Below are 15,180 nucleotides of genomic sequence, written 5' to 3' on the forward strand. Positions count from 1 at the left end.
TACGCAGACCTGGCTGATCTTTGACGCCGTTTAATATTTTACGACCACACTCCGCTTTTAATTTTAGCACCCTTCATTCACGCATGGCTCGTTTTGTTTTTGTGCACCGACTCGGTGAAACCTTTCATACGAGCAGATGTGCTTGTTTCAGGTAAGTGCGCTTCAGCATCGTCTACAATGGCTAGCGCTGCCTTCTCAATCAAATGGGGGATCATTTGATTGCCATTTCATAAAGTATTGTGCACTGTAATGATGCCTGAAGGTTCTTTCAGTTCTCATGCCACCTTTATGAACGTATGAATTAGTCAGTGGACTAGTCGAGCAGTTAATGTCGGGCCAGGTGAATGCCCTCTGTCCTTTATGCAGGTGGAAACCAAAGATGGATTTTCCGAATAACCTGCAGTCCTTTAATGGGGCCTCTTTTGCTCGCTCCTTTATTGCAGTGAGACTGAGAGGACAGACCTCCAGAACAGACTGCTGGTTTCAGATGGTTGACCAGTGATTCTCATCAGTCACTGACAGGCTTGTGTGTCGCCGGCATTGTGACACGATTTAACAAGATTTGAGCTTTTTCAGACAAGCTGTGTTTTGAAATGGATGATTTATGATTTACAAACTTAAATCTCCCAAATTTTGTTGGTCAGAGGTTGCTTTTTAACTCTTTTCCCACCAGCGTTGCCAGCCACCGCCAGCATTTTTGATCATTTTCACAAAAGTTTCATGGCCCCCAGAATATTTTGTTGTATGAATATCTGAATATGCATTATATCAAAAGAAAGAACAGACCCTCTGCATTAAATGTGGGTAAGTTTCATAAAAAAAAGCATTAATTTTGAGCAAAAAGCGTAGAAAATCACGTTTTTGTCAAAGACGACATCCTGATCAAATTCAGAACAATGATCAAATCAGAACAACGAGTCAATCAACAGTAAATCAGAAGTAAAATGAAAACAAATTAGACAATTGTTGGCATACAGACAGACTGTAAAGCTATAAAATAAATGTGTATAGCTCATTTTGTCTTTGTGAGATTTTTTTATTTATTTTCTTTTTGTTAAAGAGTAATTTTTAAATGTCTTGATTTTTTTGTTGTTGATTTCTTTATTAATATTAATTGATTTCTATATAATATATTTGTTTATTTTTTTATTTCTGAATTTTTTATTATTCATTTATAAATAATTGACTTTTTTTACGGTCTGAAGCATCAGGCTTTAGAAAAAAGTCTCCATTTGCTCTCCATTTAATTTAATTTCCGTCCAGAAGGACAAATAAGACTTTAAAGATCTCAACAATTACTTGACCCTGCAAGCTAGTGTTTTGTTTACTTTTGATTTGTTCATTTGAATTTTGAAATGCAATTTATATAAAATGGGGTCATCAATAATGCGCGTAAAAAAAAGAAAAAACACGTTCTCAAAGTAGATATCAGCTACCTGATAATTCATATACTTCATACCCTTGATAGAGTTAGCCTGCGGTCTCATCTGGACGTGTACTTTCCTGTTTTCCTGCTCTGTCTTTTATCTCTTAATTGAATGGTTGCTTAGTAGCAATCAAACGTCTTTCGGAAAGAACTCCGTGACAGTGGCTTGTCTTTTCCATTGGTCCTCATGGTACATTGATTGTCATAGGGTTTATTTGCACAGGTATGATTAAACCAAAGCACTCAGGGACTCTAGCGAGAAAAGTAATTAAAAGACCAGTGGAAGATGAATGCGTTTCTACCCTACAATGCGTCTGATCAGTTCCAGGGTCGAACTATCTGTTTACTGGACCCTTTATCCAGTGGTGACATTACATGAGAACATACAGTAGGTGTACAGTACTGGCCTTTATCAAGAGCAGGGACCATTTTAGGTGAGTGGAACTTGATCTGTGATCCAGTACTGATTACAGTGCATTATTCTCTCGTGCCACGTAAACTATACTGGCACTGGTATCTTAAGAACATTAGGACTGGCCAAACTGCCACTCTACAGCTGTCACTGTGTGAATGATGAGATAGCATAAACTCATGGACCATATGGCCGAGAGCACGATCACTGCACCCTTCGTAAGTAAAACCCTCAGGAAAAAACGCACATGGTGCAATGCATCAACACACACATGCATCTGACTCATGTGCATTCATATTCTTGGAAGATGTTTCCTTAAGCGACATGGCAATAAGATAAGCAGGTCGCTAATACATGCATAGATATACAGAACAGTGCACACCATCCAAAAGTGTGGGAAAGAAGTCTCTTATGCTCACCAAGGTTGCATTTATTTAAACAAAAATACAGTTAAAACAGTACAATTGGGAAATATTATTACTGTTAAACTGTTTTCCAAACTTTTGTTAAACTTTCATATATACAAATATATGGCAGAGATATAACTATAAAACAGTACATTAAGAGTTTGTTCAGTCCCTTGGACAAATGCAATGAGACATGGCCTGTTTGTCCTTTTCACCTTTTCTCCACCTTTCTATATCGTTAGTTTCCTCAGCCAGTCTTTTCTCCTTCCTCTGTTTGTAGAGAACGTCTCTATGTTTGCATTGTGCGCCACTATAATTGCCTCTTTTAAAAGTCAGATCTCCTCTGTCGCATTTCAATTTCAAGGCTTCAAAGAGAACGCTGTGTTTAGACGGGTCATCAAACGATATTGGTGTGTTTTCACGAGCCCTGACTGATAAGAACATTGGCTTCCAGATCCCGTAGGGCTCTTGAAACAACAAGATTCATCGTTTTGGTTACATCTGGAACCACCCATGGGCTCGATTGAATGGCGTTGACCTCCGTTAGGACCATTTTGTCCAAAATTTAGATGTACTGTAGATGTAAAAATGGGAACTAAATTAGGTTTGGTGTCTTCCATCAACGATGCACTTATACCTCCTGCTTTTAAGCCACACTAGCCGTATCTTTCATGTGGACCCATTATGAAATTTCTATTTAGAGGTGTTTTAGGACACTCTGTGTCACTATAACCGAAGCAAATGGCCTTAGTAGTTAATGTGAGGTGATAGAGATAGAGGTTATTACCAGTAAAGCGTGTTGTCAGGCGGTGAGTAAAAGGCTAAAATGGTTTTGATATACACTCAGTATATGCAGGGCATATAAAAGCTTAAAACATGTAACCAGATGTAATAGTCTTATTCATGTTTTTTCTTTCCCTCCTTTTCAGATGGTGGTGTTAATGGACCCCATGGAAGATCCAGATGATATTCTTCGAGCTCATCGGTCCAGAGAGAAGACTTATATGTTTGATGTGGCCTTCGATTATACAGCCACGCAGGCAAGCTAGTTCTGTGTTTTTTTTTTGTTTGTAAGGGCGGATCAGTTTGAAGCATGTGTACATACAAAATTTAATACGCTTTCAAAAAAAAAAATCACGTTTATATGCCTATTTGTGTATGACATTATGTGCATTTATGACCTTAGTTAAACATGTTTTAATGTTTTAAATGTATTTTCCTTAGGACGAGGTGTACAGATCCACCACTAAAGGCTTGATTGAGGGCCTCATATCAGGCTACAATGCCACAGTTTTTGCCTACGGACCCACAGGTCAGTACCAGGTCATACCTAGGGATAAGCAGTATATATTTTTTTTGTTCTTATACTGAAATGACATCCACAAAGGCCATATGGCCAAAGTAGTAAAAATCACAGACAGCCGAGCACGACTAGGACACACAGATTATCACCCTGATCTTCTTTCCTCCTACTTAAAGAGCAGCTTCAATCAACAAAGTTACATGCACTGACTCCACAAAAAGACCACACCAGTGCCAACTTATAGCACATAATAATTTATTGATGTTTCTAAATGTTCACCTAGCTCACTTAATTCCACTGCTGTCAAAAGCACATTATTAGATAATATTTCACCCCAAAATACCTTAATTAAAAACGTTTTATGCTCCTTTGAATTGAATAAAAGTTAATTCCTGGAAAGCAGGTCTGGTTCTCGTACTCGTGTGCTCTAATCTGTTCTCAGAGTGACTCTTACTGACTGTTCCTGTCTGTGGCCGTGGCTATATAAAGCTGTGCTCAACCTGACGGGGATAAAAGCCACCTGTTTCACTCACTATGACTCATCTCACACCTGTGCCTTGTTTATGTCATGCTGATGAACATATGCATAATATTATATACAATTATTCCACATTTATGAAAAGAGAGGTAGGCCTGTTCTGTGTCACAGACAGCATGAATAAAAGGACACTAAATGCAAGTAATAAAATCCAACTAATTAATAATAGTCTATGTTTGATGTTTAAGCACGTTTTATTTATTTTTGTTAAATAATTTTTTGTATTGGGTCACTATTTTAATTTATTTTATGATTTTTATTCTATTTTATTTATTAAATGATTGTAAATTGTGGTCCTATTAAGCATGTGTATGTGTACAGGTTGTGGGAAGACTTACACTATGCTGGGAACAGACAGAGAACCTGGTATCTACGTTCGCACATTAAACGACCTGTTCAAAGTCATCGAAGAAACCAGCGATGACATGCAGTACAGCGTCACGATGTCCTACTTGGAGGTGAGATCTTTATTTGGTTGCTAAATAGGGTTTTAACAGCCACTTGTTTTTTGCTCCGATATCACCTGAAGGTTCTATACAGACCATGTAAAGATACCGTCACCCTACTGCCATGCTAAATAAATGCAGAGAGTAAAGTAAATTGCCCTCATTCAGTTTTAAACATTATAAAAAAGGGTAACGGCTTAAGTGTTATGTGATAAGATAATCATCAGGCCCGTGAGGAGAGTCTGAAAGCACGTCTGTTTATCAGATCTGTTCGCGTGAGGGAGGGGTAATCTTGTCGGCTTAGCGACTATCTCCGCATCTTTGATTACGGTGGTGTTGTATTGATACGAGAAAGCTTATTCTCTCAGAGTCGTGATGGACTTGTTCAAAGTTTACTCAAAACAAATGCATGCATCCTTGATCCCCCACTGTGCTAGCCTAGAAACAAATCACTATGCTTTTATGTGACTGTCCAAATAATGAAAAGATCTATTATTGATGACTGTCACACTTACAAGCTTCTAACTGTCATTTTTTTCATGCATTTATTCATCTTAGATCCATGTATCTTGTACCAAGAATTTTACCATTGTCTCAAGCTGTAACTTTGTTACATTATGTGCAGGGCTTGATATTAACACCTGTGTAACGCAGTCACTCCTGCTAGCCACTTTGGTGGGTTGAATTTTGAAATATCTGAAGTAATAAACTAAGAGCAATGTAGTGTTGTCAAAAATATTGTTTTTCAATACATATCGAAACTGAAATATCTGAAAAATACTAATTTTCCGAGTTTCTCACACCCAAAGAGCGTGCACATAAAGCCACCTCTCAGTGCTAAATAGTGTTCTTTTTCGCTACTTATTGGGCTTAAAGCGGGGCTCAGTAGTTTCGGGATTTCTTCGCTGTATTCTCGCTTTTTGCTCGCAGGTTTCTCTCTAGAGCTCCCCCCACAGCTTCGGAATAGATATTTGACAACACTGTTGTAAAAACTCGTTGGTGATTCTCAGACACCAGAGGCTAGTAGATCAACGACATCAAAGCAGATGGGATATTCTTTAAAACGTCTTCTTCATTCGGGTTCGAACAGCGTGAGGGAGCGCAATAATGACAGCATTTTAGCAGATTTCTTTTGGCCGTAAAGCAATTGTTTACATCGCGAGACCTGATATCACGCGATACTTCCTGACGCGGCAGCCGGCGGCCCGCCGGCCCAAAGTTGCAAGTGCGGATTTTCCGCTCACGGGCACCAGGGGGGTGCGAAACGACCACCATTCAACCCGAAATAAGTAATATAACCATTCCAATGACTCTGAAGCTTTTCAGTTAAGGTAAAAAAGTTACTTAGATCACCTTTAAGTAGTCGAATACACACAAAATAATGTCAAAATGCAGCGCAAAGACAACAAGCAGCGCAAAGTCTCTCACCTCAGAAAGACGTTCCTGTCCTCTCAGCCGCTATACTGCAGTAGCGCGCACTCTTCAATTGCACGCGCAAATGCGGCGGCGCGCGTTGCTGGCTTATATCGTTTCACTAGCCTATATATAGAGCACAAAATAAACCACAAACATGCAACGTCGTTACGTTTTAAATTAGAAAAAAAAACGTGTTGTCCAGATTCAGTATCTGCGGTCAGATTATGTTGTCAGGCTAGGCTATATGTCAGTGGCATTATTCTATCATTATTTTCATAACTTGTAACGAAATAAAGTCTCTCACCTCAGAAAAACGAAATCTCATGTCCTGTCATCGTTATACTGTGCTCGTAGCGTGCACTCTTTAATTGCACGCGCATAATTAATTGATACCTGATTCCCTTTAAAGAATTTTTGGCTAAAAAGTCACTGAATCGATTTCAAGTCACTGAATCGTTTCGGATCGTATCGTTCTAAATGAACCAATATCGTCCTTGAATCGTATCGACAACGTATCGTTGTTAAAACGAATCGTTACACCCCTAGTATTCACGTAAACACTGGTGTTTTAAGTGAACGTAAACAGTTGAGAAAGAAAACGCATTTGTGTAACAGTATAATGGATCTGTGCGTTAGGTCTTAAAGTGACAGCAGCCTAATATACCTAATATACCTAATTGCTGCCAAATTATGAGATGATAATACAAATATTTATATGGCAGTTTTTCAAAAATAAAAATCCCCATTGTATCGATGTGAAAATTGTGGCTAGTTGAAAATGCTGGAACTTGGAAAAAGTGACACTTTGGAAATCCACTAGCCACTGTGGCTGGTGAGCAAAAAAGTTAATGTCAAGCCCTGATTATGTGGACAGACACATTTTTTAGCTATGAAACTTGTCACAATGTGCCTGGTTAGGACACACTGTAAGGCTCAAGTACGTTCAAAAAGAAAAGGACAGTCAACTAGGTTTCTACAAAAGACCAGAATTGATGTTTGAACACTGTGTGCATGGATATTGTTGCACTTTTACCATTGTAAAGGAGAAAAAAACACGTCAAGCATCAGTGGCAGACACTACAGAAATGCTGCTGAACAGACTTTGATTGACAAAATGGGCAGTGAGACTGTCGAGAAAGTATGTGAGACAGTGAGAGAAGAAGAAAAAAAAAGACACTGAGAATTGAAGTGATGCTCTTGTCAGCTCGAACAAGTGATCTCAAATGCACATGCATCAGCTGTCAAAAACAGGACAAGGCTATTGAGTTTGAGGGCTAAACTGGAGCACTGGGAGATAAAACTGCAACAAAAAAAAAGATGTACATTAAAGGAGGTACCCAAATCATATCTAGAGACCAGAATATCATATAGACTTGAGAGTGAGCTCTTTTGACTTAACCACCTTGAAACACCCTAGAAACCACCCATAACACCCTAGCAACCACACAGCTATATGGCAATCACTCAGAATTCCTAGTAACCTCACAACAATGCCTTGGGAGCAATTTTGCACGAGTACAACTCGCATTTTCTTCAAAACAAATATACATACTCAAACATATACCCTGTATCTGACTTTTTTATTGGCATGCTTGTATAATCTTCACTGCTATGCAAGTAAACTGTATGTAAAAAAAAAGTGCAGTATGCATCACTAAATATTTCAGTAGGATGATTGTACATTATATACATTCATGCACTCACTCATGCACACACACAAGCACACACAAACTTGCTCAAGCATCTTAACATACACACATAAACACAGATAACTGTTTTCTTTAGGTTAAAGGGGTGTTTGGGATGTGCAGACCTATGAGTAAACCACTGCGTCCACACAGGGAAAGAGCAACCTTCAGTAAATAGCACAATGCTCTCCTGTCCTCCGCTTTTCTTACACCTTCACTTTAAAACTGCTGTTTACTTTGGGCCGTCCAAATGCTCAAGGGGATGCTTCCCTGGAGAGAACGCGTTTTTATTCTCGGCTTCTGAGGTTTAGGTTCCGACCTCCCGGTTTATCCTTTCACTTTTTTCTCTTTCCATCCATCTACATCTATAGCAGGTCTTCTACTCTTCCTCTGTCAATGGCTTCTTTTCATTCCATCAGCGTCACCCTAAAATTATCACATGCTTACGGCACATCACAGTGACCTCACTGACAGTAATGAAATATTACGTTCGGGACGACTTAATTTGAGAGCTTTTGAGGCGACCGCAGATGGCGCTCAGGATGTGGCCTTGTTCTAAACCGGGTTGAATGAAGCTTATTGAAATATTCTGAAACATTAAATCCCACATTCATTTCTCCATTAGCATCCTGAAAGTACTGTATATGACAATTTATGCAGCAGATTCTGGATTTTGATTGTATGAATTACTTTTGAAATGAATACACATTAGCGTTTTGGCGTTGAAAATCTGAAAAGTGTTGTGAGATGAATTCATGTTCATGTGGTAACTAGTTGACTTCAGACCATTCACTTAAGGAAAATGAGTCATGACCGCACTGTGTACTAAATGTTCAATAATTCAATGGTCTTTTGTCAGTAATTCCATTCAAATTTCATAAATTATAGCATTTGTCAATGTGCTCAACTGGTACAGCATGGTTCTAGCAATGGAAAGGTCACAGATGGCACATTCTTACATTAACGCGCGTCGAGTCAGCTCAGATAAAAGCATCTGTCAGATGCATGAATGTAAATGTCAAACGCATTACTGTTCATGCATAAACAATGGTGGTAATCTTGAAATCTAAGCATGGTCTTTACCCTTGTGTTCCAGATCTACAATGAGATGATAAGAGACTTACTGAATCCATCATCTGGGTTCCTGGACCTGAGAGAGGACTCAAAGGGAGAGATACAGGTCGCAGGAATCACAGAGGTTTCCACTATTAATGCAAGAGAGGTTAGTTAGACACATTTGTTTTACCCCCATGTTACTTTACAAGCATTTTGAGAAAAATGCAACTTTTAAAAAGTAAATACTGATATGGTAGATGGTGCTGAGGAATGTTAATTTTAAAAACTATGTATATGTTGCATATATAACAAAAAGGTAACATAAGATGCTAATTTCAGATTTGTTTTTTGTTTTTTTTAAATAAAGTAACTTTTTCTCACCTTAAGATGGCTGACACTTCATTGAAAATAAATATATCACCTGTTCTACCCTTAAAACGATCACCCCTTTATTTCTTATTAAATGCATGTTAATTGTTACGTGTTACCCTCCAACATTGGTCCTAATATAGTAATATTTATGTTTTAAAGTTACAGCACCTTTCAATAGTTTGGGGTCAGTAAGATTTATTGTCAGCAAGTTTACATTAAATTGATCAAAAGTGACAGGAAAGCCATTTATAATGTTGCTAAAAAAAACTTTCCATTCTTAAAAAAATCCTGAAAAAATGCTTGACGGTTTGCACAAAAATATTAAGCAGCACAACTGCTTTTAAAAATGTATAAGAAGAAATTTTTCTTGTGCACTAAATCAGCATATTAGAATGATTTCTGAAGGATCATGTGACTCTGAAGACTGCAGTAATTATGCTGAAAATTTAGCTTTGACATCACAGGAATAAATTATATTTTAAAATATATAAAAATAGAAAACAGCTATTTTACATTGTAATGACATTTCCATAATGACCCTGGACCACAAAACCAGTCACATGGGTACATTTTTTGAAATTGAGATTTATGCATCACCTGAAAGCTGAATAAATAAGCTTTCCAGTGATGTGTGGTTTGTTAGGACAGGACAATATTTGGCCGAGATACAACTATTTAGAAATCTGGAATCTGAGGGTGCAAAAAAATCGAAACATTGAGAAAATCGCCTTTAAAGTTGTCCATTTATGTTGGCGATTGTGCTGCAGTCACTCACAAAAATAAATGTTTGATATATTTACGGTAGAAAATTTGCTAAATATCTTCATGGAACATGATCTTTACTTAATATCCTAATGATTTTTGACATAAAAGAAAAATCGATAATTTGTACCCATTCAATGTATTGTTGGCTATTGCCACAAATATATATCCGTGCAACTTGTGACTGGTTTTGTGATCAAGGGTCACATATTTTTCATCAAATAAATGGAGTTTTGATTAAAAAATCTTCCCAACCCAAACTTTTGAACGGTACTGTGTATAAAATGTTGTTGTATACAGCTCTCTTTTTCTCTCTCGCTCAGATCATGGAGTTGTTAGTGAAGGGAAACAAGCAGAGGACTCAAGAGCCGACAGCAGCCAATCAGACGTCTTCTCGCTCTCACGCCGTGCTGCAGGTGGTCGTGCGACAACAGAGCCGATGTCGAGACATCCTGCAGGAAGTGCGATTTGCGCGACTCTTCATGATCGATTTAGCAGGGTCTGAACGGGCTTCGCAGGTATGATGTGTTTGCGTGCGAGGAGGTGGGATATTTGTAGGTGCGAGACATAAAGGTCTATTCGTCATTCAGAAGTTACGTAAAAGCACAGCTGGTGAGCTCGGACGTATGTCCATAAATTTGATAATCATTAATATCAAAGCTATCAATCTTTCTTCTTGCATAAAAGCTGGCACAGTTGGCTTCAAATATATTCAGAATCATAAATCAGCCAGTGACGTGGGAACAGTTCCAAGAGTGATGTAACTATCGGTGATAAACTTGGTGGGAAAATGAAGCCGTCTAAAATGAAAATAATTGTTCAGTATTCAAATATATTATTATGCATGAGACACCTCCACAAGTCAAGTCAAAGGTGTTTTTGATGAGAGATATGTGAATCATGTTGTATATTAAAGTGTCATTTCCACTCACAGCATGAGACTGGACGAAATTACACGAGAGAACGCATTTAGAGAGCATGCCATGAATTTGCCATGGAAACAGTTAAAAATCACTCAGGCACCCTGTGGGTTTAAACATGCATGTGACAGGCACAAAAGCAGATCACGTTGTTTCTGCTGATGGGGTATTGTTGCTCAGAAACATGAGTGGCTGTTTGTTCTCTATTGATGAGGATGACAAGCCTGTTGCACAACTATTCAGAGAATGAGACATACGAGAGCGCCCCCTGCTGGAAGCTTTAACATACTCCCTAACCCACGTGTAGACGATTAGTTTAACATCTTTGTGCAATAACTACTGTTTTATACTTACAGACACAGAACAGAGGTCAGAGGTTAAAAGAGGGCGCTCATATCAACCGTTCTCTGCTCGCGCTGGGGAACTGCATCAATGCTTTGAGTGAAAAGAATGGCAACAAATACGTCAACTATAGAGACAGCAAGCTCACACGATTGCTCAAGGTACAGCTGTATGATTCTTCATGAACAGAGACGCTCATGGGAGATTGTTCTTGATTTCGGTAGTCTTACTGGGGTTTTGTCATGTCTGCAGGATTCTCTAGGAGGAAACAGTCGGACGGTGATGATTGCTCACATAAGCCCTGCATCTCTAGCCTTCGAGGATTCACGGAATACCCTGACTTACGCCGACCGTGCCAAAAGCATCCGCACACGGGTTAGTTTGACACACGATAAAACAATGGACAACCTACTTACACTACTGTTCTAAAGTTTGAGGTCAATAAGATTTTTTTTTTTAAAGAACTTTACTTTTATTTCCGCAAGGTTTCACTAAATTGATAAAAAGTAACTGTAACATTTACATTGTTACAAAATATAAAAATTTCAATTAAACACAAATGTTTTCAACATTGAGAATAATAAGAAATTCTGAAGCACCAAATCAGCATATTAGAAGGATCATGTGACTATGAAGACTGAAGTAATGATGCTAAAAATTCAGCTCTGCCATCACAGGAATTAAATTACATTTAATATATTAACATATTTTAAAGGGATACTTCACTTTAAAATGAAAATTCTGTCATCATTTACTCACCCTCAAGTTGTTTCAAACCTGTATGAATTTCTTTCTTCTGCTGCACAGAAAGATAGATATTTTGAAGAATGTCAGTAACCAAACAGTTAACTGGAACCATTGACTTCCATAGTAGGAAAAAAAAGTACTATGGAAGTCAATGGTTCCAGTTAACTGTTTGGTTACTGACATTCTTCAAAATATCTTCCTATGTGTTCAGCAGAAGAAAGAAATTCATACAGGTTTGAAACAACTTGAGGGTGAGTAAATGATGACAGAATTTTCATTTTAAAGTGAAGTATCCCTTTAAATTGTAATAATATTTCACACACACACACACACACACACACACACACACACACACACACACACACACACACTCTTTCCCAGTCTTAGGACAAACAAAGTCACAATGACCCAAAGGTATCAACAGTAAACAAGTGGTTAATAAACAGTACAATAACAAGAAGCAGGAAGAGAAACGGAACAGTTGACTAACAATAAAGAGCAAACATAATGGGGTTTTAAATTACAGCAATAAACTGTTGCTTTTGGTGTCATATTTAACATCACTGATGCAGTTGATTCAGTGTTTGACTGATGTGATCATGTCATTGAGATTGACAGGAGTGACTAAAGACACAAGGGCATCCAGTACATACACAAATACACACATCCATGCTACTCATGCAAGACTGTTCTGTTAAAGCTTAGTCTGCCTAAGTTTGTTGGGTGTTTTATGACACATTTTGTGATGCCAACTGTTCAGAGAGGAGTTTGATGACTATGTTATACTCTTCTTTTGCAGGTAAAGAGAAACCTGTTGAATGTGTCCTATCACATCGCCCAGTACACCAGCATCATCTCTGACCTGCGCAGTGAGATTCAGCGGCTGAAGAAGAAGATAGCAGACCAGGCCAGTAGACAGATCAATCCGGACAGAACAGACATCCGCCACGTTCAAGGTAACACCGGAAGTCACATTTACCATTCATGCCACCTCCAGTTTACTTAGAACGCCAGACTTTTCTTTTTCTAATTGATTCTATTCTATTATATGCTAAGCTATATTCTTGTATTCTATTCTGTTCTTTTTGCTAGATTGTTTTCTGACTGATTCTGGTCTTCTCAGTTCTAATAGATTATTTTCTGTTCAATTAGATTCATTTCTGTGATTAAATTCTTTTTCTGTTTAATTCGATTATTTTGATTAATAATTTTTTTTATTCTATTCTAAAAGATTATTTTCTGTTCAATAAGATTATTTTCTCTTTGATTACATTCTTTTTATTTATTCTGTTATATTCTAGTGTAATAGATTATTTTCTAAATGATTCTATTATTATAGATATAGTTTGATTTTGATTATTTTCCAATTGATTCTGTTCTGATAGATTGTTTTCAATTTAATTTGATTCTTTTCTAATCGACTCTGGTCTATTCTATTCTAATAGAGTATATTCTGTGATTATTTTCTTTTCTGTTTGATTAGATTATTTTCTAATTGATTCCATTTAATTCTATTCTAATAGATTGTTATTTTTTGTTTAGATTAGATACTAATCTGTTCAGTTCTGTTCTGTTCAATTTATTCTCTGTTCTTTTGTGAGTAGACGAGTAATCTCACTCAAATGTGCATCATAGCATGATTGTTGTGTTTGCCTTTAGCGGAGGTGCAGGCTCACTCTTCTCAGCAGAGCCGGGCTGAGATGGACCAATTGCGGGAACAGCTGATCGATGCGTTTAGACAGCAGATGGACATCAGGAAGCGTCTTATGGAGCTGGACAACAGCAACATGGAAATCCAGATAGACACATCCAAACACCTGCTGACAATCGCAGAGTGAGTCTTTATTTTGCACACCTAAATATTACAAATAAATGCACTGTGGCCCTAAAAGTTTATGATATTGAACATTATCAATTGTTTTATCATTTCAGTCCTAATGAACTTCCTTTTGTGAATAGTTTTGTTTGAAAAGTGTGCTTTTTTTTTTTAAGATGATGAGGGACTAGGAGACTGTGATCTGCAAAACCATCATTCACCTCAATTTTTCATAACCAAATGCATGTTTGTAAAACCACAAACCAACGCAAAAATGCATGGTTTGTGTTTGATATGTTGCTGCTTTTGAAATATTGTCTAACTCCATCTAGCTGGGAGCAAGAGCGCTTTAGGAGAAGAAAGAAGTGGCAGGGGGAGAGGAGGAAGGAGACTTTTAATAAGGATGAAAGTGAAAAAGACTCAGACTCACCAGAATCTTTGCCTGACAGCACAGAGACACAAGAGGTGGCCATTGCCAGAGAGAACCTCGTCACGCTCATGGCTGAGCAGAAGAAAATACAAAAACAGAAGGTAATGTCGTTAGTAACCACTAGAGGGCAGATCAACACCTCAGATAACTCTGCCAGCCCTGGAACAATTGTATTGAGTAGTCTAGCTCATTTTAGCATACCAATTAGTTCAGATTTCCTTTCAATTAACTGTCTTTCTTTCTTTCTTTCTTTCTTTCTTTCTTTCTTTCTTTCTTTCTTTTAACTCAAGTCATCACACACAATTTGGGTATCGTATGTTTCATTCTCTAGTGATGTAAATGAAAGAGACTAGTTAAAATGTTTACGATTCCAATATGTCATATAGTTTTACATCAAAACAAAGTTCCTACAGTCCAGTAATTTTCATTTACTTGGTGAATCTCTTCAACTGAATCATGATTCATTGATGTAATGATGCCTGTCATCACAGCCATGATGAAGCTACTGTGTGAAATACAAAATGTTGAAAATATTCACAAGACATTAGCTCTGTACCTAAACATAGTTAACTACCTACATAGGCACGAACTGACTCATTTGGAACGCTCTGCATAGGTAGTGCATTCTGGGATTACCTTCTCCACAAACAATACATTTCCTCTCTCCTCTCATAAGCGGAGATAAATTGTACATGATTAGCAGTGTTAATAAAGCCACTCATCACAGTAATTGACCATAGTCCCCCTGTTGTCTATAGACCGGATTGGAGCAGTGCCTGGCAGAGCTGAGAGATAAATCTCGACGTCTTGAAGAGCTTCTCCCCCGCCGCGTGAGCTCAGAGGAGCAGAGAGAAGTGCTTTGCCTCCTCTGTAAGGTCCACGAGCTGGAGATCGAGAACGCAGAGATGCAGTCAAACGCTCTGCTCAAGGACAACGTGATCCGACAGAAAAACGTGGTAGTGCAGCGTTTCGAACAGCACAGACACCTCTGCCATGAGATCATCCAGCAGCAGCGGCAGTTTATCGATGGTGAGTCATTCGTAGGAATAAGAAATGGCACATAAATCTCAGCTAGAGATTAATCAGGCCAAACTGTTGC

The 15,180-nt window shown here is 38.0% G+C and overlaps 1 protein-coding gene across 1 annotated transcript in view; it reads left to right on the top strand.

Annotated features, from left to right (window-relative positions):
• kif19 (kinesin family member 19) overlaps positions 1-15,180 on the top strand; it is a 40,017-nt gene that overhangs the window by 19,042 nt on the left and 5,795 nt on the right. Inside the window, exons 3-13 of the mRNA XM_084435123.1 lie at positions 3,175-3,285; positions 3,470-3,557; positions 4,408-4,544; positions 8,733-8,858; positions 10,150-10,344; positions 11,103-11,249; positions 11,341-11,463; positions 12,635-12,791; positions 13,495-13,669; positions 13,984-14,182; positions 14,840-15,110. Of these exons, the coding sequence (XP_084291249.1) occupies positions 3,175-3,285; positions 3,470-3,557; positions 4,408-4,544; positions 8,733-8,858; positions 10,150-10,344; positions 11,103-11,249; positions 11,341-11,463; positions 12,635-12,791; positions 13,495-13,669; positions 13,984-14,182; positions 14,840-15,110 (1,729 nt within the window). The remainder of the gene's footprint in view (positions 1-3,174; positions 3,286-3,469; positions 3,558-4,407; positions 4,545-8,732; positions 8,859-10,149; positions 10,345-11,102; positions 11,250-11,340; positions 11,464-12,634; positions 12,792-13,494; positions 13,670-13,983; positions 14,183-14,839; positions 15,111-15,180) is intronic.

The sequence above is a fragment of the Rutilus rutilus genome, assembly GCF_951802725.1.
Source record: "Rutilus rutilus genome assembly, chromosome: 16".
NCBI classification, from domain to species: Eukaryota; Metazoa; Chordata; class Actinopteri; order Cypriniformes; family Leuciscidae; genus Rutilus; species Rutilus rutilus.